This window comes from Aulostomus chinensis, chromosome 8 (assembly GCF_037954235.1).
Source record: "Aulostomus chinensis isolate RoL2024-O1b breed Wild chromosome 8, RoL_Achi_v1.0, whole genome shotgun sequence".
In the NCBI taxonomy this organism is placed as follows: domain Eukaryota; kingdom Metazoa; phylum Chordata; class Actinopteri; order Syngnathiformes; family Aulostomidae; genus Aulostomus; species Aulostomus chinensis.
In genome coordinates this window covers 17,910,675-17,932,707 of record NC_141327.1, presented here as the reverse complement: position 1 = coordinate 17,932,707, position 22,033 = coordinate 17,910,675, and the positions used below count along the sequence as shown (strand labels likewise).

Genomic DNA, 22,033 nt, shown 5'->3' with positions numbered 1-22,033 from the left:
TGGAAATCTTCAAATGTCATACTGTATATGGATGAGCTGATTTCCCCCCATTTAATCGGATTCAAACTCAGCTTTTAAATGTCATAGATGCCTCAATTAACTGAGACCACAATGTAATATCACTTTCACAATGGCAGCTGCTTGTTACCGTGCCATTCGATTCACTAACGCTGGACTATGCACACATCCGTCACAAGGTGGCTTGAGACTTGCAAAGAAAAGAAGCATACATATCGGCTTTAGAGCAGCCATAATTTCCAAAAAATAAAAATAAAAATTAGATGTATTATTTGGGGTGGGGAAAAAAATCACAAATGAGGACTGTGGAGCTCTTCAGAGTTTTTTTTTCAGCATCTTTATCATATAAAGTGTGCGCTTAATTTTCATGTTTTTTTCCCCCCACACAGTGAGAGGAATTGCCTGGATATTTTGTGCATGTTTCACACCTTGTCGCTATTTTAAGCTACGCTTGGCTTTACAGGAAGGATTCATCCCTGAGCACTTTTGCTCTGTTGAGATTTCTGTATCCGCGGTATTGTAGTTGCTGTATTTAGATGTGCACAGCTTGCTACAGTCATTAATTAATCATATATAATAACCAGATTGATTCCATTCATTCAAAAATACTGCTCATCCTCGCAGTCTTCTGCCTTTGGTGTATGAGCTGAATCTGAGAGACATGTCACCTTGTAAGACACACTGAATTGCCTTCCCTTGAAGGAGGGAAATAGAGAGAGTGGGAAGATAACACAGCCAGGCAGCACTAAACGATCAGAGCACTCCAGCAGAGATATGACCCACATAGACCAATGCTCGTTTAATCAGCCTGCGACTGGCAGCATGGCGGCAAAAGCAGGAGGGTAGCAGGCACAGGGGGAGTGTGAGCATTAGGTGGATCCAGTTTTTTTTTTAAGAAGTTCAAATAAATTACGACCATATTTCAAGGTGGTAACTATGGAGTCAATGCCTGACGGATCAAATCTGCTCATGGGTACCATCAACACACCGTGATTAAAACTCAACAAAGAAATCTGAATTGGAATTTTCCAGAAATATTAGTCTTATTTCACCTCAACCCTCAATATATCCCTTTTCTCACTCATTTCCACATCTGCTCTTTACTCTCGACACACCAGAGTGACAGAAATATCACCCCTGAAAAAGGGACGTCCTTACACGATGTCAGGATCGTCAACTACAGCATTTGCTGCATGGTACATGCAAATTCGTACATGTAAAAACAAGAAATAAATCAGAGCAAACCTCTGTCAAGATCAACGATACAACTGAGACTTTCCCCTGCATTATCTGATGGATGAGACATCATTAATGCACGCGAGCATCGTTGCTCTCTTGGTGACTATGAGGTTAATTAACATTCCGGATAAATTAGCTATGATAACTAACATTAGTGAGGCCTGACTAATTAGCTCCTTTTCACTCAAAAATGTGTTTCTACTCTGACAGGTGTTAGCAGTGTCAATATCTATATGAATTAGCAGTCAATATTCATTATTTTCAGAACGACATCGATGTTAACATTTGCTTTTAGCATCTCCTGGCTTGGTGTTATTGTTGCTGTTACAACAAAGCGTACAAGCAACAGCTAATGGGCATATGGATGAATCCTGACGAGTTTTGTTGCTTTTAATTTATTTGAACATCATAAAACAATGTTTGAAATTAATTTATAATCCACAGCAACACCACAATGCCAATTAGTAAAGATTAGTAATTATTATGATTACTTTTGCTGATGATTATTTGGATGTGAGTCTGTGGTTGCCAACCATGGCGTAAGATTTTTTTCTTTTTAATTTAAAAATTGAACATCATGATGTGGCGAGCATTGTAAAAACAAGCAAACGTATTTCACGAAAACCAAAGTATAATGTGTGTGTTTCATAACGGTTCAGTGTTCTGTGAAGAATGAAGTCACAGCAGTGGTTGAAAAATGGAAACTTGTTCGTGCTCCTTGGGAAACCTCATTGTGCAGACATGCTGGCAGGGCTAAAGCGATTCACAAACAAATGATTTATAAGTCTTCTCCATGTAAACATCCTTCAGCCTGTAAGTGCTGCTCATGCAACACTAAGCACCTGCCCCCCATAGGAGGGGCCCCAAGCCCCATCAAGCAAGAAGAAGAAGTGTGGAAGTGTGGAAGGAACAGACCAAGTGGAAGAGGAACGTATTTCTGAGAGCCATGTGTGCCGGCGCCATGAGTGATGGCGTGATGTCACCTGTAGAGACGGACAGGACAGCTGATGGTAGAACAGTCACAACCCCATGGAGAACCATGACAGCTGGGAACTCCATCCATCCATCCATTTTCTGCCGCTTACCCTGTTAAGGGTTGTGGGGGGCGAAATCTACCCCAGCAGCCTTCGGATGAGAGGAGGGGTTCACCCTGGATGTGTCGCAGGACCAACACATAGAGACAGACAACCTTTCACACTCACAGTCACACCTACAGTCAATTTAGAGTATCAATCAGCCTCGTCCCCTCTTGATGTCTTTGGACTGTGGGAGGAAGCTGGAGTACCAGAGAGAACCCACACAGGAACAGGGAGAACATGGAGACTCCACACAGAGAGATCCAGTGATGGAGCCGGGACTCCAACCCAGAACCTTCTTGCTGTGAGGCCAACTGGGAACTCTTTGGAGAAAATGTATATTTATGAACAGCCAATTTTTGTTGTTGTTTCATTTCATCAGATATATACAGTTGCAAAAGCACGCTGACTAATTTTGGTCTTTTGGTCTAATTTGATCACTGACCTCATCTTCCAACGTGAATCTGGACTTTCCGAGTTTGAATGGAAGTTTGTGTTTGTAAGAAGTCATGACCGGATAGCTCCTTATACTCATTTACTATTTATGAACAATATTTTTAAGGCTAAACAAAAAAAAAGCAGGTGCAAATATGGTTCAAAAAATACATTTCTAAAGGTGAATTTATTTTTATTTAATTTGGCTACTATGAGACTTACATTTGAACACTTGATCATTAATAAGATTATCATGTTCTTATTCCACTTTTTGAAAGAGTTGAACCTGCTTTAATAAATTCATATCAAAAATCTCATTTGCCCAAAAGCCATCACGTCTTAGTGGAAAATGAGCAACTTGTTCTGTGTGAGATTAAGAAGGATTCTTGTCAAAGATGTGATTTTGTGCCTGTGGGACCATCAGCCAGCTCACGTCTCAGTCAGAAGTCTTTCCTGGAGAGGGGGGTGTCATGAGGAGGAAAGACAGAAAGAAAAACTGAGACTATCAATGAACCAAAGCTTTTTTTCTCAGGAAACGAGACAATGGTCTGTCCTACTCAGTTATTACGGAGTCCTCCAGTTGGCCTGCTGCTGGGTTCTCAGGGGTTAACAAAAACAAAACACACAATAACAATAGTTAAATTCTGTGAGCCATTTAGTAGAAACTACGCTGCCCACTGAGAGGACGTACTGTATCATTTTGACCAAGCAGACACGGAAAGGCACCAGGCTGAGTGGACTGTGTCCCTCCTTTCCTGTATTCAAATGGATATTTTGGGTTCTCGACGAGGACAAAAGCATGCGGAGCAGTTTGAATTGGAATTGTTTTCTGGAGATTTGAATTCAGTGTAAAAATGCTCCTGCACAAAATTCAAAATTAGCAATTACGGGATCGTAAAAAGACTCACAAGTCATGTGACTGTTTGCATGGCGTCGACACGCTGGGCCCTATTCCTGTGCTTGATTCCTTGATTGTCTCCTTTGGTTTCCTCTTGTGGCTGTTAGGGTAACTGGGGTTGGTAATACATGTAAATAAAACTGGTTTGGGGTTTTCTTTTGTTCTTCTCTTTATTTTTTGCCCTCATAAAATCATAATTAAATATAATAACAATTGTGTTTCTAATTTTTTTTTTTCTTGGTTGGCCAAAAAAATGGGGCCACTTCACTTTGATTGTCTTATGAATAATGTCACAGTGCTACAAATTAAATCTGCACAGTAATAGTCCTAATTTACCCTAAAACATCATAACTGGAGTCCTATTTCTTTCAAGTGATACCCTCGCTGTGCGTATTCTTTTCTTGCATCCTAATTTTCAGAACCCAGCACATTTCCTGAAACTTTCCAGCAGGTATTTCGGACCTCATTTGTAAAGGTCATCTGTTTCAACATATACAGGTTAAAAGGGGTTAAATGCACAGGAGCTTTTATGTCTGTGGAAATTTGTCTTCATTCACTTCACCTGCCACAAGTACACAGCCCCCCCTATACACACACACACACACACGGAAAACGGAAATGGAGTTCATCATCTTTATGTTCTGGAGAACTGTGGCAACATATATGTCACACAGAGGAACGTTTATTTCAGAAATTATTTTGTCAACTGCTGGAGTCCGCAGAACAAACCAATTTCTCACAAGCTTTTACAGTCACTGACAATTTGGTCCCACAATCTACACTTACTGACATTTTTACTGCGTAATTTGGAATATTATTTGCTGCGTGTATGAATAAGTAGATATCAAATGCATTCATAGGTTACCTCAGTACCGACATAGCAGAGCAAAGGAGAGGTGAATTTTAGAGGAAAGCAGCTCAGCAGATGTAAATGGACCCATCAGTACAAACCATAAATTCTGCATATTCTCCTTGTGCTTTCTTTAGTCACGGCACAGTTTTGTGGACCTTTGATTATTACCACTTTCTCACATTTCCCTTGGACAGTTGTCAATTTTGCACGATCAGGTCAACATTGGACGAATTTCCCTACGGCCACCTTGCCATTTCTTCCTTCAGATCCAAAGATGCCCCAAGAAGCTTCTCCTACCATCGATCGGAGTCCAGTCCTGAACTCCACCGGTGAGGTGAACGACATCAGAAGACATCAGTATCCACGGCAACACGCTGCTCCTGAAACTCTACTCAGAAGTACTGTAATTGTACAAATGTAACCGGTGGTTAAGTAGAGCCCAGTTATACAGGATTGTTAGTCATTTTGAAACTAAAATGAGTGTATTAATACCACAAACCACTCAAGCTGCGAATCACATCCACATCTGTTCAGACTCCTGTGAAAGACTTCGAAGGAACAAAAGCTGTTAGTTGGACTCATTCAGTTCCTGAGTTATCGGGTCAAATCCTGGCTGGAGAACTGTGTTTTGCAGAAAATTATGAATGTCACGGTGCTGTTGACCTTTTTTTTGAAATATAAAATGTCACCACATCATCAGTTCATCCAACTGGACATTTGTGAGAAAAGTTGTCATTCTAAGTCAAGGAATTTGTGACTCATAACATAAAAAAACCAAAACAACAACAACAACAACAACAACAACAACATAATTTTGTGCTGTCACAGGTACCTCGACCTTTGACCGCAAAAGCTTAAATCACGCTGGAGTCCAAGTGGAGGTTAATGATTGGATGTGAACCTGCGTGTGCTGCCACACTGAGCAGGGAGTTTCCCGGATAAATTAAGGATAAACAGATAAATAATTGATGCAGCTGTTTGGTGATTGCGTTCCCTGTTATAATAGTACAGGCAGCCATGTGGTGAGATGAAGTAGGTCAGTAGGTCACACACACCTTGTAATAATGCTACATGAATACAACCTACAGTCTACAATAATTAAAGCGATAAAACTCAAGAGCCTGAAAAAAAAAATTTAAAAAAATAAAAGCGCAAACTATATCAGTAATTTATTTGTTGGCAAACAACTTTCACTGTTACAACAAATATTAGTTATGAGATCATTCAACTTGGAACCCATACAAAAAGAATAAATAATCAGCAATTATATTGTAATAATAATCATGATCATAATAATTTAAAAAAAGAAAAAAACAAACAAACAAACAAACCCAGTGCCACTTTATTTACTCCTGTCTAAAGTCAGCTTTTCTTTTCCTCGAAGCTTGTTTTGCTGTCTTCAAACCAATAAACAGATAAATAAATAATTTCTCTCTTGGGGGTGGGGGGGGGGGCAGAGGCCATGGAAAGGGGGGGGGCGGCTTGTGGGATACATGTGCAAGCTACACTTCATACACTTATGAAATTTTCCCTCCTAAATAAGTAAACATTGGATTTCCATATTAGACAGTTGCTGCTGTTCTTCTCACATCTTCAGTACAAATATATGGTGTTAAAATCATTGCTATTCACCAGTGGGACCCCTCTTTTGATCAAATAGTGGATTTTTTTTTTTTTTTTTTAAGAGGACGACATTTATTTTGAGCGTTCTAATTTTTTTTTTTTTTTTTTAATACAATAAAATCTTGAACCAGCACAGCAATGTAACGTCGCTTGGTAGACTATTTGGCAATAACGAAGATGCATCATATACCACAACCTGGAACTTTTTCACCTCCTTGTGCCTACGAGAATGAAACGCTTTATTCAAGAACAAATAAAAGACTGAAACGCAGCATTTCCATGGAAACCATCTCCTCCACAACTCTGTTTTCCTTTGTTTGCTTTCAATCTACACAGTGGTAAAGAATATAGTAACAATTGATTTGTAAAATGTTAAGTGACAGTGGTGTTGGTGTTGCTATAAAAGGATCAGAAAGAAGTGTGTGTGTGTGTGTGTGTGTGTGTGTGTGTGTGTGTGTGTGTGTGTGTGTGTGTGTGTAGGGATATGTATATCATGGAGTGCTAAACTGTCTCAATGAAAGTGTGATATGAAAGATTGTTGCTTGCTCGTTCTGTAGTTTACATGTGACCGTCGTAACATTTCAGAACAGTTCCACAGACGAAGGTTTGAAACTTAAACTTTAAAAAAACAACAACAAAAAACCCCAAAACTGGTCATATGCAACATTTGTATCTGTATTCTGTACAATACATAGAAATGGTTTGTGATTTCTTTATAATTCTTTGAATAACTGAAAACGTACAGAAGAAAGAAGAAACGAAATCCTTTTTTTTTCTTTTTTTCTTCTTCTTAAATTCAAGTCTTTTGTATTATGATCTTTCCTTCTTTGTTTTCAGTGAAATACACAGTAGCCGCAGTCACTACAACTTGCAGGAATGTTACACCAGCCCAGACAAAAAAAACAAAACAAAACAAAAAAACAACTCCATTTTAGCAGATATGAACAGGAAGGAGAATTCAGAACATCGGCGTGATATGATTACAGTTTGATTGCCCATTAAAGTAGTTTTTTTTTTTTTTAGGGGGGTTGGGTTCGGTGGTGAGGGCATATATCATACATCCTCCACTTGATTGGCAGGTAGTGGGGCGGGGCCCATGATGAGGCCAGTTTATGTTGTGAGTTTATTATCCTGCTTTACCGTTTGGAGAAGAGAGGAAACATCATCCCAGTGTGTCTTTTAGAATGAGACAGAGACAGACATAGAAACAGACAGCTCCTTTAACCAGGGCTGGAGGGCCGGGGGGTCAGACCCTTGTGGTGTAATAGTGGAGACTATATGCTATAATCTGCAGGTCCATATTTCTAGGGCTTCTGTCAGCCCAAGATTCCAAAGTGATGTTGACAGGTACAGTTAAAATTACAGGATCCCCCCCCCCCCCCCCATTGCTTTCCTTCCTTTCTTTTTCAGGTTAGAAGTTCAGTTCCTGTTTGATATTCACAAAAAGTCTCTCAGGACCACCCTCTCAGTCTGCACCACTGATGACAATACATTCAGCCCCAGCTGTCATTTGACGAGCAATATCTCAACTATTTAATGTCACGCGTCAATCCAGGGGCGGACCAGCTCAGTCTGTCAGTCAACAACACGGAATCATCGGGAGGTTGGATGTGAGAGAAACAAGGCCAGGGAGGGATAGAAGTCTCATGATTGGCTCTATAGGCTGGTAACCAGGTGGGAAGGGTCTACAGGCGGCTCCTCGGGCGACGAATCCGACTCCTCCTTGTTTGCCGACACCATGTATCCATCGCTGCCACCACGGCCCATGTGGTAGTAGCTCTGGAGCTCGTGAAGGTGATTCCTGGAACCCAGGTTTGGCATGCTCTTATAGTAGACGTCATCTAACTCTGGAGCAGTGGCACTCTTACAGGGCTGCAGCTCCCCGGAGCTGTCTTCCTCTCCGTCTGTTAGACCATTCATCTGAGCCTCGGGGAGGTCTGTCAGCACCGGCATGCTGGTGTACAGCGAGTCTCTGTGGTTGGGTGAGTGCGTGTGCTCATCGGTGTGCTCGTTGGTCAGCAGTGGGAAGAAGCTCTCGCTGGTCTCCTGGGGAATGCGACGTGGCCGCGAGAAGCTGTGGGGGGGAGGTGGCGGTGGGTGGCTGTCTGGAGGAGGGGGCCGAGGAGGCAGGAGAGGTGCATTGGACTCCTCTCTGATGATCTCCAAACCCAGGTTCTCCTCATGGGGGAAGGCAGTAGGGTTGTCCAGCACCATGGGGCCATTGTCCTCTTTACTGCTGCCCACACACCCACCGACCCCACTGCTGCCGCCGCCGCTGCCCCCCGCCAGGCTCCCTACACACACAGATGAAACAGTGATGTCTTGATAATGGGAACCAACAATGGACTAAACGAATATCTATTAACGGGATACAATCTGCTCTTCAGCATATATTTGTTCGTTTATTAGTACAATATTTCAAAAACTACTGGACAGATATTGACAGAATTTGACGGAACACGTGATGAACTCATACAGATCATCGACAGCTGGATTAGAGGTTTTCCAGCAGCACCAGGTTGAGGTGTGGTGGATGCAGCTTTTGTCAATTATGACACAAAACTATGGAACGCAATACTTCGAGATATCAGGGAAGGTAGCTTGCAAATATCTTTTATTGTGATCATCTTTGTCCATGAATGCATTATTAACTTTCGGAGGCCTGGATCCTGAGAACTGCTCGAGGCCAGTCGCAGACTTGTTGCAGACTTGGAAGTGAGGGGTATTTTTCGGAACATGTCAGGGATGAATTCCCTCCAAACTCCTAAATAAATGATTGATTTAAAAAATTTTTTTTAACCTTCTGGAAATCACCTTCACATTGCAGAAGACCCCTTTTCAATATATTGGTTGACATTTCTGACATTTACAAAAGAATTAGAATGTATTAGAGTTTGAGAAATAAATATTGAGCTTCTAGGGATGATATGGAACATTTTCTGGATTCCAAAATATGATTTTTGGCAGCTGGGAAGAGAAGTTTGTATGTGTGGACTACAGCACATGCGTGTCAGTCATATTAATATCAGCTAAACAGACCACAATGGAAACAGACTAACATTAAAACCCGTAGTTTTGACAAATAATGAGAAACTGGTGGGTTTTTTTGTTTTTGTGAAGCTAAGCACAAAATGTCCAACTCATGAAACATCCAACAAATAAATAAAACAGTAAACACTAAGAACAAATCCTATTTAGTCATAATCGCACATTTGATTACTTCTTTCCACAAGACACATAACAGAAAAAAAGAGAGAGAAGAGAAGAGAAGAGTGAGATCAGCACTACATTTGACTCTATTTGAGTGTAAGCAAGCCAACTGGGGCATGCTGACTTAGCACAGCGCTAAGTCACGACCACCATTGATTTTCAAATGTGTGTAGGAGGTGTGGACAGGCTGGAGAAAGTGTGTGTTTCATTACTCTTTAAAGGAAACTGGGTCTCAGGATTCCTCCACAGGCGAATCCCTCCCTGGATAAATCACATGCATTCACGTGTGACTGATTCCGATTATTTAAATCAAAGCGGTCACCTCCGTTGGCCATACTGCTGTTGACCAGCTTGTTCATCAGGTTGTGATTGCGCTCGGTGGTGGCCCTCTCATGGTTGTTGAGGTACGATGGGATGTAGTTGGAGGTGAGCTCCTTGAGAATCTTCTTTTCCAGGGTGGTCTCCTTGTGGTTACTGTGGGTGCCGTAGCCTCCGCTGCGGTCTAAAATTTGGACACAGTCGCTCAGGTACTCGCTGCTGGCCATGCTGTAGTTGTTGGCATGGTTACCGTTAAGTGGGAGTGTATCCATAACACTGGAGTCTCTTGCGTTGTTCAGGATGCCCTCTGAGGAACAAATAATTTAAAAATTAATAATTATTAGAATCTTTAAATAAACTAAGTGGATTTCTCTGAAGAAAGATTTTAATTATTGTTTGATATCATGGAGCGTGGTGTGAATTGAGGATTAAAAAGTAGCAATGATAATTTTCTTGGAAGGAAAAATGCTTCAAGCATCCATAATTCATTTAAGAGAACCCTCAGAAGTACGTTTTTTTTTCCCTCACTGCCAGCAACACAAAAAAAAAAAATTAGAGTTCCACTTAAAATAATTGTATTGCAAGTAATATTCAGGGCAAATCTACTGCATCTCAGTCAATCTCACTCTGTAATAGTTCAAACTCCATTGTAAAGTTGAAGATAAATCTTACTTTAGAGAAAATGTTACATAGCACTAACTTGATAAGCAGATTCTAACAATCTGTATCAGAGCGATCGGGACAAAGATGCTAAAACATGGCCGACAGCCAAATAAGAATAAAGTTTGGCTGTATATGGCGGTTAAGAGGAGAAAAGAAAAGAAAGTCAATGTTATTGAAGTATTAATTTAGCCCATACTTGTGTCTCGGTAAGGTGCTTATGGACAGCATGAAAAGAGAAGAGAGGGAAAAGAAAAAGAATTGTGAGCACACAATCAACAGTTGCAGGAAAGCGTCTAGTTTTTTAGCCTACATAGTCTTAGCTGGCTGGCATCACATGATTTGTGAATTATTTAACACGTAAAACATCAATTTTACACCTCACAACTTGCATTTAAAACACAGTATGATAAAAGTACACTACAACTGACAATGCACAAAACAGAACATTCACACACACACACACACACACGTATGTGAAATCGTGTTTTATGGCTCCCAAGTACAGAAGAAATGGTGAATGGCTGTTCTGATGAATCTACAACACACTTTCATCTCTGCGTTTATGTGCTGTGCCTGGTGGGTATCTTTTGTGAAAGATTATTCCCGTGATTGGTTGCTTCTCTTGGGAGCCATAATAATAACACAAGATCAGAAAAAAAAGAAAAGGAAAAGAAAAATTTAATAATTAAAAAAAAAAAAAAAATTCAGCCAAAAGGGTGCATCACACAAGCATCCGTTTTAATATTAAAATAACCATGCAAAATGAAGTCTCATGTATTTCAAAGATAATTCTGAGTTAATATTTCAAATGTAGTGTGTATATTTGTAAGAAGAACATCAGGCACACCTTGGGTGTTGTACATGCCGGCGGCTGGGTTGTTATAGACTGCAGAGTCCCCCAGGAGAGTGTTATAAGGATTGTTAGTACCATGGGGACGAAGGAGAGCATTAGTTATAAGATGATTAGCCATGGCTCCTGGTACAGGCAGATAGAGAAAGAAAAAAAGAGGAGAAGCAACAGCCAAGTCGAGGAGTGAGGAGGAAAGAGGAAAAGCAACAGCCAAGTCAAGAAAGACAGGAAAAAAGAGAGATTGAAGGAGAGAAAGCATGTAGATGTTGCAGAGTGGCAGTAAGCAAAAGGGAGGGAAGGGGGGTGAGGAGGAAGAAAGATGGAGAGTGAGTGTGTGGAAGAAAGAGGGAGAGAAGAGGACAAGTAAATCAAACAAGCAAGAAAAAGCTTGACAAGTCATTCTTGCAGCCACTGCATACAGGCCGTTGGAGGAGGAGGGGGAGAGGTGGGGAGGTAGGGGGGGGAGGTGGGGAGGTAGGGGGGGAGGTGGGGAGGTAGGGGGGGGTGGGGAGGTGGGGGGGGTGAGAGACAGAAGAGAGTGTAGTCGGAGAGGATTGTGCTGCAGTTTAATATGCTCGAGCAGGAAAAACAAAAACATGACTACAGGATAGTTAATGGGTAAAAGAGGGTCACAAAAATAGAGTTCTCAGTGTTTCCTTTGGGTCACACTGGAGAAAAACAGATGACGAATGACCAAAAAACCCTGCGATAAATTCATCCCAGTAACAAACACACCAGCACTCTTTAGCGTGTGCCGCATGCACAAGCTGGAGGCGGAATAACCAGGACTCTAGAACATCTCTGTGCTGGTGCTTTTTTAGTGTTTAGCACGGGCAGAAAAATGAAAATTGGACATATACCGCAGGGACATTTTAGACTTCTTATGTTTACATGTATTCACAGTTTCTATATAAAAAAAAAGTAGGACAAAAAACAATTGCAGGTAGCGAATAGCGTGCAGTTAAATAAGAAAGAAATCGGACAGGATACAGTATTATTTTCTCGGCTTTTGTTTTGTAATTGCAACTACTCATTATGGCTGTGCAACAGAACTCATACAGCAATATATCAAGGTACTATTTTCCCACAGTACTGCATCTGCACTCCGGCCCCTAGTATAAATATTGCATCACAACACATCATGGTATACAGTGAACTATGTATGTCACAGCAACTATTTTTTCAGTGTGTTGAGAGTCACGTGAGACCTAATATGATGTTACTGGCAGCTACATCTCATGCATCCAGTGAGATTGTACAGTACAACTACGCAACTTTGCTGTTATTGTTCTAATAAATTGAAATGGAAAATCTGAATTAAACCGTTTGAATTCAATTTGTCAGTTGAGTGATTATGGAGTACCTTAAGGGACAAGAGCAAAAAAAAAAAAAAAAAAAAGAGACTATAAAGTTTCCGGTGAACACAAGAATCTAAAATTTATTTATTTATTTTTTGGCCTGTGTTCCCTCAGGGCTCCGTAAGTCATCGATACGATGCGGTGTCCACAATGTTAGACCATACAGCAACTTGTATTTTCAGCTACTTTGAATTTTTCAGTCTATTACGTACAGTAGCACTTTTGAGAATAAAAACTTTCAATTGAGCTTGTGTTTTTGCAGATCAGCAAATAAATAACCCAATCACTCTAGGGGTGGGGGGGTAGTTTTTGGTCAGCGGGCCACCGATTGCCAACCACTGATGTGAAGTATTGGAATGTATCACAATAAAGCATGATAACCTTGTATAGTGGTACAGTACATGTCGTGCCCAGCCCTACTGTGTGAGTGACATTAGCTTATTTACGCCTGACAACGTTTGATGATCACTGCTAATTCATACTTATTTCCCTAAAACTTAAAATGGATACAAAATATTCCCAGCAGCTATTTTACAAAATTTACTTCTCTATTCTCCTCTCACCCCATTTCAAGGAGTTGATCTCCTCTCAGAATGTCCAGTTTATTCCATCTCTCCTTCATTAAGCCACGCTTGTTTGAAATCTTGCAGCTAAGTAGCTAGAAGGAAGGAGTGAGGAGGAGGAGGAGGAGGAGGAAGCGGCGTCTTAAGCTCTTCCCCACTAAGTGTGTGATAATTCAGGTGCCTTTAACACCCATCTATCATGCTAACGGCTTATTATTGGCCTGGAGGAAGTGAGGGGGCCACACGAACCTGGAGCTGGTGTACGCATTTGCACTCCCTTACATTGTGTGTGTTACTGAAGCAGTGGATAGATCTGTAGACTGTGGCGATACAGCGGACTCTGGCTGAATTCTAATGTAAAAGTAAGTACTAGTCGTCATGAAGTTAAGAAAGACACGCTTGGCTGAACGGTGAGAGTGCACCAAGGAAGACACAGCAAGTCTGAAAACAGACTCGCAGTGCATGTTCGAACCAGTAACTTCACCCGGAGTGTCAGACTACTACATCTGCCTCATCAAAAAAAAAAAAAACCTGTTTCATCCACCATTCTTTGAAAAAAAATAGAGAAACCCTTTGTAGCGTAGTCAACTTTACACTCTGTCGAATTATAATAGGACCAAAAACTGGTTGATGCTTCAGTTTTGACAAGAAGCTGCTCCTTCCTGTAAAGTCATCCTTTGAAGCAGCAAACAAAGTAGCAAGTGATATTTACACTAGATTCGACTAATCTTCCTCTCTAGAAGAACACAGCCGCGTTATCACAAGTTTGGACTCCTACCACTTTACTAAGTGACAGCTTATGCAGCCTGAGCCCCCTGCTATTAATAAAGTAGATATGGTGACAGTGATGAGGATGCAAATATAGGTATCCCGCGGTTACCTCTGTTGAGCGTGGCGGAGCTGTTGATGTCTCCAGTGATGAAGGAAGACTCTTGTTTCCTCACAGTGTCATTCCACATCCGCCTGATACGACTCTATACACAGGGGAGAAGAAGCAAAGAGGACGGGGAGAAAAAAAAAAGTAGAATAGAAATGGGCGGTGGAAACGGAGCAGCGGTGATGAAGGAAGAGAGGAATAAAAAGGAGGAAAGAAAAGGGACAAGTAAAAGAGGAAAGACGTGACGATAAAAGAGGGAGGGGGCAACAAATGTGTTAAGAAATGTGATATGTTAGTGTGTGATGAGCAAAAGAAGGGCAAATTAGTGCAGGAGAGGCAAAAGAAATCAAATCAATAACCAGCAGGAGGGAAACAGGTGGGGAAAAAAAAATCACCCGTCAATGCCATTTACACTCCGTACACGTGTGTGTCAGCATCAATAAACAAGAGTGTAAGTTAAGGGTTGGGCTTTTTTCCACTTTCAATGCAAAAAATGAACTCTTTGTATTCATACATTCACTGGTTTCACTTTTAAAAGAGCTGATTACAATAGCACTAAAAACGCCTCTGCGCTTCCAAAAAAAAAAAAAAAAAAATTTAAAGTTGAAAGTGAACAGCAATAAACCCAAAACCCTCATGGCATTGTTCAGCCCTCACCTGAGAGTCTGCTGTGCTGTAGCGTCCAGGTGTGCAGGCAGGTAAGCTCACCTGTGAGCCTGTGGAGTAGCGGCCGGGGGTCCGGGAGGTGGTGGTCTTGGAGGAGGAGATAGAGGTCTCCACACTCTTGCCGCTGCAGCAGTGAGTGCGCAGGCACTTGCCGTACTCCTTACGTACCTGCGCGGGAGGAGGGAGGGGTCAGTTTTCTATACACACAGACACACACACACACACATACACACTCTCAGAGTGAACCAGGGAGCACACACTTAGCCACCATCTGGATGAATGGAAGACATTCATCTCGACACTTTCATTTGAAAGCATACACTCACTCGCTAAATGATTATGAATGCATAGTTTGATCTGATGCGGTGTACAACGGCTGTTTAATAATTCCTCTCTAATGTTCAGTTGATATTAAATCTATTAGATATATTCTAATTGGTCATTGTGACCGAGGATTCAATATCGAGGTGTCACCATGTACCTGTATTGAAGAAATCATGAAATTCATAAAGCTGAACTATCTGGTTCATCACGGTAGTTTGCAGTATTTAATGCTCTTTATCAATGCTTGCAAAGAAAAACAACAATTTTTAAATTAAAAATGAATTAATTTTGTTTTGTACTGCCCATTTTATCATGATTTAATATTACAATTATTTGGCGCAGTATAAGTAAAAGAGTTGAGGCAGGAATCGGAGTTCTTAGCACGATTGTTTGAGCAGAAAACTTCATGGAACAAATATTGGAAGATTTTCTAAACATGACTTTTTATTTTTATTATTTCTCTGAGTTTTTACTGATCATAGTTGTATTTTGTGAATGAAAAGTTCTATATAAGGTACAGTGTAATTTTGTAACTGTTGCAATATATTCTTCATGCAACCAGAAGTTATTAAGAATGTAATTCAACAGCAAATCGAACAAAACAAAACACGATGAAACGAAATAAAGAAGACTAACTCATAGCGTTGTCATTATTTTGTTCAAATGATTTATTGTTATTGGGACTTATTTTAGTCATCATGTCGTATAAATCTAATATTGTAACGAACTAAGTTCAACGTCATCACAAATCAAAGCGTCTAAAATGACCGCTGACAGAAATCTGCACCTTTCACAAGCGGATTCAGTGACACGTTCATAATCCTCGTGTCGCATCTCTTATTGAGTTATAGTGCTCAACATGAGGTTCATCCAGACATACCTAATAAACTGGCAAGAGAGAGTATTTTAAGATGACACAAGAAAAATAACACGGAGCCCTCAGGAGGATAATGTGATATGCTGCACCTCTGAACTTCTTTTCTCGCCGAAAATTCTTTGCGCAAACATGAACTCAATAAAGATTTAGACATTTAAAGATTAACTCAATAAACTTTTCCCATTAACACCGCCCTTACTTTATTACGGCAACATATTCACCCGACGTGGACATATTTCTTAGAGAGACGTATTATGCACTTGTCGACACAGAACATCTGCATTTAGATCCCAATCAAGTTAGAACAAATAGGAGCGTAATTGCTTTTTAACAAGCTAGTTGGACTGGCAGGCGTGTACTGTCACACGCTCTGTTTGAACAGCTGTGTGCGGAGTTACTCCATGCATCTTGGGAGAAACCATGTTGGGCAGCAGCCAAAGAAAACCTCAGCGCTGTTCTGAGGACATCTCTCTGGATACCTGATCCGATGGCCTAACACATATCTAAGCGCAGTACACACACACACACACACACACGCACACGCGCACACACACACACACACACACACACACACACACACACACACACACACATAGAGCTTTACAAGTCGTACACTTAAAGCTTAAAAACTCTTAGTGGGACCGAAGCCAAATGCGAGTCTCAAATGTGTGATGAGTTTTCTTCCTCTTCTGTACTCACAGGTACAGGAAAGCATGTGGGAGACTCTGCAGAATATACCCCCGGATGTGTAGGCACATGCAACATTTATGTAGCCACAAATATTTCAAACATCATTGACAAAAATAATTTTGGAGCTTATGGCGTAGCCAGCAAAAAAGGCGACTTTCTATTCTGTCTGTGGATTAGAAGTTGAGAGACGACGTCTACGACTGCATTGTTTCCATAACTCACATGAATGCAGATAAGTCAAAAGCTGAATTAACATCAGATGCTGGCAGATGGGTTGTGAGATTGCTTTTCAGTTCCTGCATGGATCGGAAGCGCGTTCAAATATGATTGATCAACAATACTCAGGACTACAAATGGAGAGCAGAAAGCTTGTCTTCTTGTCCCGCCCCTACGGATCACACACTCATATCTGTTTGAAGAGATGGCTGTCAATCAAACTCAAAACATACATCCGGATTCTTTATCTCACACATATGCTGTAGGTCCATTAAAAAAGAAAATTATGGTTGGCAAATCAATACACTCATTTTGATTAATTCTTTATGGAGAAATATCCAAGTGAATTGCGCCCTTGACCTTTGACCCCGTGTGTGCATTCAGCACATAAGTGGAGAGCTGGGAGGGAAAGTGGAGGGCAGTGGTGATGCGGCTCTGCTACACCTTCTGCTAGAAATTAAAGGAAGACCCCATATGTCACTGAAGAGGCTCAGAAATCTCATAAAATGATGATGGAAGCAAAAAAATGTGTCTGGGCCCGGTTGTTATTGGCTGTGTGATAACGGCTGGAGATGATCTGTGGGTCATATTTGGTTAAGAGGTTGGATTTCCATGGCCATGAACAGTGGAAGTGTTTTGAGGTGACAGAAAATGAAAATAATAAAAATGAAAGGTGGTTGTAAAGGTGATCTATTCATTTATTCCCACGTTGACCAACGCCTATTAGAAAATATTTTGAATTCATGTCCCAGTCAAAAGGGATAATATGATTAATCTTAACAACTCCTATTAATTTGATTCCTTTTTTAATGGCTTGACACCCTTGAATTAAATACCATACAATACAAACATGAAATAAAAAGGAGGCTGCAAGAAAATTGTGTGTGTGTGTGCACAAAGCTGAATGAGGTGTTTATAGATCCTCTGGATTTCCTCTGCACATGAGCACAATATAAATCTCTAACAGATTAATATGAGCACAGTTTTGAAAAGGCTTTTCCAGCCTTTACGAACCTGCCTGATGGTGAAAAACGTAGCTTGTTACACGCTGCCAGCGGGCAAGACAGACTAAGGTGGTGGTGAGATTGAAACAGTGAGAGGGCTGAACAGCCTGTAGTGTGCACTCAGAGCGTCTGCAGATATTTTTGGTGTCCCGGCTGATCAATACGACTGCGTGTGTTGGTCTTTGTTCCTGTCTGTCTATTCCTGTCGCTGTGTTTTGTCTCTCACCTTCTTCTGGAGTATGCAGTGGAAGATGAAGATGAACATTCCCTGCAGAGAGTTGAAGATGGTGAAAAGGTACGCCATGATGACGGTGCTCTCGTTGATGTACATCAGGCCAAAAGCCCAGGTGAGGCCCAGCAGACAGAGCAGGGCGATGGCCCCGATCACCCAGGACCTACAGAGGAGGGAAGATGTGAGGAAAGCAACCAGCAGACCGCGTTCTTGATGTGTCAAATATAGGGGCTGCATATGGACTGTGGACAGCATTCTTTTCATACTAGAATAACCTGAGAAACTTATCTCTTTCGGTCAGAAAAGCTATTCAGCCAACTTTGATGCATGTGAGACCATGAAGGAGGAGGAAAGGGTAAGTAAGGGTTCACTGTGGGAGTGAGATGGAGAAAACTGTGGGAGGCGTTCCCTTAAATAATTACACTCTTAGAAGCAGACAGACAGAGAGTGAACTTGCATATTGAGAAAGGCGGGAGAGGTTAGCTGACGTTAGCTACTAAGGAGAAAGTCAAGCACATTTTCTCCCCCCGTACTCTGTTCCAGAAAGTACATACAGTAGCAGAGGGTAAAAATCTTTTCACAGCAGGAAGTGGCTCCTGAAGTCTGTTAGTGCAATCCTGACTATATAAATTTTATTGAATCAAATTTAATAAAAGTTTCCAAAGCTGTGAACCTCTATTTCAAATAAAACCAAATGCAAAAAAAAAAAGTGAGTCATAAAGGCCAAATGTCAGCGATTTTGTCGTGTCGAGGCATGCGTACACATTAGAAGGTCTCGACCGAGGGTCTGAGCGCGTGGATGTGTGCGGCTCCACTGGGCAGTAAGTAGAGGGACATTACAGCCATTATAAATGACATTTCCCACTAAAGGTCATAGTTTCTGGTCTACCATAGTCCCGATAATAGCTGTTAATTTGATTGGCTGACCGGGCAGTGATCAAACTCTCATGCACAGAGATAGAGACACCAAAAGGGGTTAAGGAAAGAAGGGAGGTGCAGGGGAAGAGAGAGAGAGAGAGAGAGAGAGAGAGAGAGAGAGAGAGAGAGAGGAAGAAGTAAGTGAGACTAAGGTGATTGATTCGATGTTGCCCTCTGTGGCACCATTCAGGCGAGACACAACCGCCAATAAAGCTTGTCTGATGACCCTCTTCAATAAAGGGTACACCCATCCTTCTCTTTTCCATCCCTCCATCCCCCGTCTCCCTCCAGTACTCCCTTGAGTCATGCTTCACCCCTCAGCTCTGTTTCCCTTCATTCACATCTCTCCATTATAATATTTCAATAGCACGCTAGTTCTATAGGTCAAAGAAGCAGCTCACAAATCACAAGTGATCACATAACACATTTTACAAGGAGACGAGCAGACAAGTGAGGTTGGTTTAGGGATCTGCATCGACTGTAAGGGCTGGTTCCACAGAGACAAATACAAGGAAACCATCAGAATATCTCCAGGATGACGACACAACCCCCAATGGGAAAGTGGCCTTACCGCAGCCAATCCACATCAAAGACAACGCATGATGGCTTGAATTTAAAGAGACAGAACACAAAAAGAAAGAAAAAAATAATAAGACAAAAAGGGCATGATTATGATTAACGAGTAAATGAACCACAATGAGACATGACTAATGAAGTGAAATAGATTAAAATCTCTTCAGTGAGCTCAGAGAGACTGGGGAAAGTCATTAAAATAAGGAGAAAAAAGATCCAAAAGCATCAGATTCCAAAAAAAAGGCCCTTTGATTTGCGTCTCTCATAAAGCTTTTTGATTACATTCCTCTGAACTGCACTGAAGCAAAGATCAGCTGGTTTCCTCTTTTATTGCTGAAATGCTCCTCACTTAAAACCCTGTTTAGAATTGATGGTGAAAGACACATTGGCAGTCATATTTAAATGATAAAACAAGTGAGTAAGCCTTTTTTTTTTTTTTTTTTTTTTGGTGATTTACATTAAAAATCCTGAGCCGTGCCTGAGTGAGGCATTGAGCTCTGAGCCGCGGCATATTGTTTGAATTAGATTGAGCCCTTTTGTCTTGAGCCGCTCTGGAATGAGAAACAACACAATCCTGATTAGTTAGCTAAGCAGACAGAGATTCAGCGTTCAGTGGAAATGAAGTCATTTTCAGTAACATCCTCTGAGGGTGATATGAGTAATAGTGACATGACAGAGAATAATAATAATAATATCTAAATAATAATAACAATGACGGTGTTCAGTGAGAAGTATCTTGATAAGATAGCACACAAAAGGGACATGTGTTTCATGCAACATGCAAATGGACCAAAAAAAAAAAAAAAAAGGACAACTGACACAAGATATAAAAGGACATCTTCTGCTTCTCTGCGTTGGGTCTGAGCTACAGCCAGCTGGCTAACTTAGCTTTACACCGACACCAGTGAAGAGTGTCTGGCTTTGTCTAAAGGATGCAAAAAAATAAGCATTCTAAAATATGTTCTTATCAGGTCTATTTAATCTGCACAAGAGCCAAAAGTAACCATTACAGTTTATTATTCTACAGGGGGTTATGGACTGGACTTATTATCGAAGCACTGATTTTTCTGTGGTACCTACTTGTTGCCGGGAAACTGCTCCTAACCAAGAAATAACCTCTGTGAAAGCACTTGCTTCTGCCTAAAGTTTTTTTTTCTTTTTTTAACTGACTAAAGAGACAACACATGCTGTGTTAATGAGTTTGAGAGGTGCTGATGGGTGGATTTCATTGCCTTGAGAACCAGGCAAGCTGTTCTTGATGTTAAACTAGGCTAACTGGCTGCTGGACCCGGCTTCCAATTTAATACACAGAGGAAGATGATGTTTGATTTCTTCTCTCTCTGCACATTTCTCAAACACTGTGCATTGCTGCTGTACATTGATTGGGCCACGAGTGCCTCAATAAGACGGTGTAACTCACTTTTTACTAAATTATATTTTTAGTAGAAAATGATACAAGTTACATCTCTGCACCTTTTAATCACTTTTCACTGACAAACATTCCTTAAACCTAGGGTTGTCAGTGGTTGTGAAAATGCAGAGTCAAAAGCCATATGTGCACTCCAGACTAGGTTGCAATCTTGATACAAAAGATCGGGCTGTTGTTGGATTTTGCCAGGCGCATCTGTCACATCTGCAGAGGGGAGCGGCCATTATCAGCTGATTTGCATGTATTATATGAGCTGCTTTAATTCCACAATCATGGATACTCATTAATTTATCTATTTTAGTATGGACATAAAAGACAGTTGATATGCCTAGAAGACAATGATTGCCTTATAAGGAAGAAAAAATAAACATAGACCAGTCACATAAAAATTGAGGTCCGTAGTCGGTGTAGCAGCACCAGCTGATTACAGGCTTATGGAGGCAATCGGTAACGGCTGTGCCAGGTATATTTCAAGCCGTAACTCTGGACAATATCGCAGTGTAATCCACTAAAGCATACATGCACCTGCTCTCAAAAGAAAAGCCACTGCTGTAGCATAATGATATGTGCGCCTCTGCTTACTTGATATTGTCCAGGCATCCAGAGTCTGGCTTGAGAATGGCTGTGTGATGGAACATCTTGTAGAGAGCGATACCAAGGAAGATCACATTCAGCTGAAACAGATATACACATACATACGAGTTAATATTTATTCCTCTGCAAGGAGCCACAATGTCACCACAACAATTAACACTTACACACATATCATTTAATTTTTCCTTCCCGGCAGTAATTGGCTTGGGGACATAGTATCAGCACACAATCGACAAGCCTTTATGTGCTCAAAAAAAACAGCAGCTTGAGCATCAGGGAGCGTTCTGCAGGCATTACATCCACTGGGGATCACTTTTACAATAGAAATCCAATTCTCACAGATGCTGTCTGTTGTATTGTCTCTCTAATGCATAGATAGGGTGGTTTAATAATGACTTTCTGGACTGATGTGCACTGTCTGAGCGGCTATATGTAACCAATTGGTGTGGAGTCATAACAGAGCAGTCCCAGCTGCACAGCTCCCGCTTACACCCTTGGTTAGATCAGTGATAGCCTACCTGACATTTCT

General features: G+C 41.1%; 1 protein-coding gene across 1 annotated transcript in view; it reads right to left on the bottom strand.

The window, feature by feature from the left end:
- Positions 1-5,675: 5,675 nt before the first annotated feature.
- The window catches only part of adgrl3.1 (adhesion G protein-coupled receptor L3.1), a 136,204-nt gene continuing 119,846 nt past the window's right edge, over positions 5,676-22,033 (bottom strand). Inside the window, exons 21-28 of the mRNA XM_086211390.1 lie at positions 21,493-21,584; positions 17,985-18,153; positions 14,639-14,815; positions 13,985-14,078; positions 11,181-11,309; positions 10,530-10,547; positions 9,675-9,977; positions 5,676-8,436 (exon numbers count right to left, since the gene is read on the bottom strand). Coding sequence (XP_086067516.1) covers positions 7,799-8,436; positions 9,675-9,977; positions 10,530-10,547; positions 11,181-11,309; positions 13,985-14,078; positions 14,639-14,815; positions 17,985-18,153; positions 21,493-21,584 — 1,620 coding nt within the window. The 3' untranslated portion in view covers positions 5,676-7,798. The remainder of the gene's footprint in view (positions 8,437-9,674; positions 9,978-10,529; positions 10,548-11,180; positions 11,310-13,984; positions 14,079-14,638; positions 14,816-17,984; positions 18,154-21,492; positions 21,585-22,033) is intronic.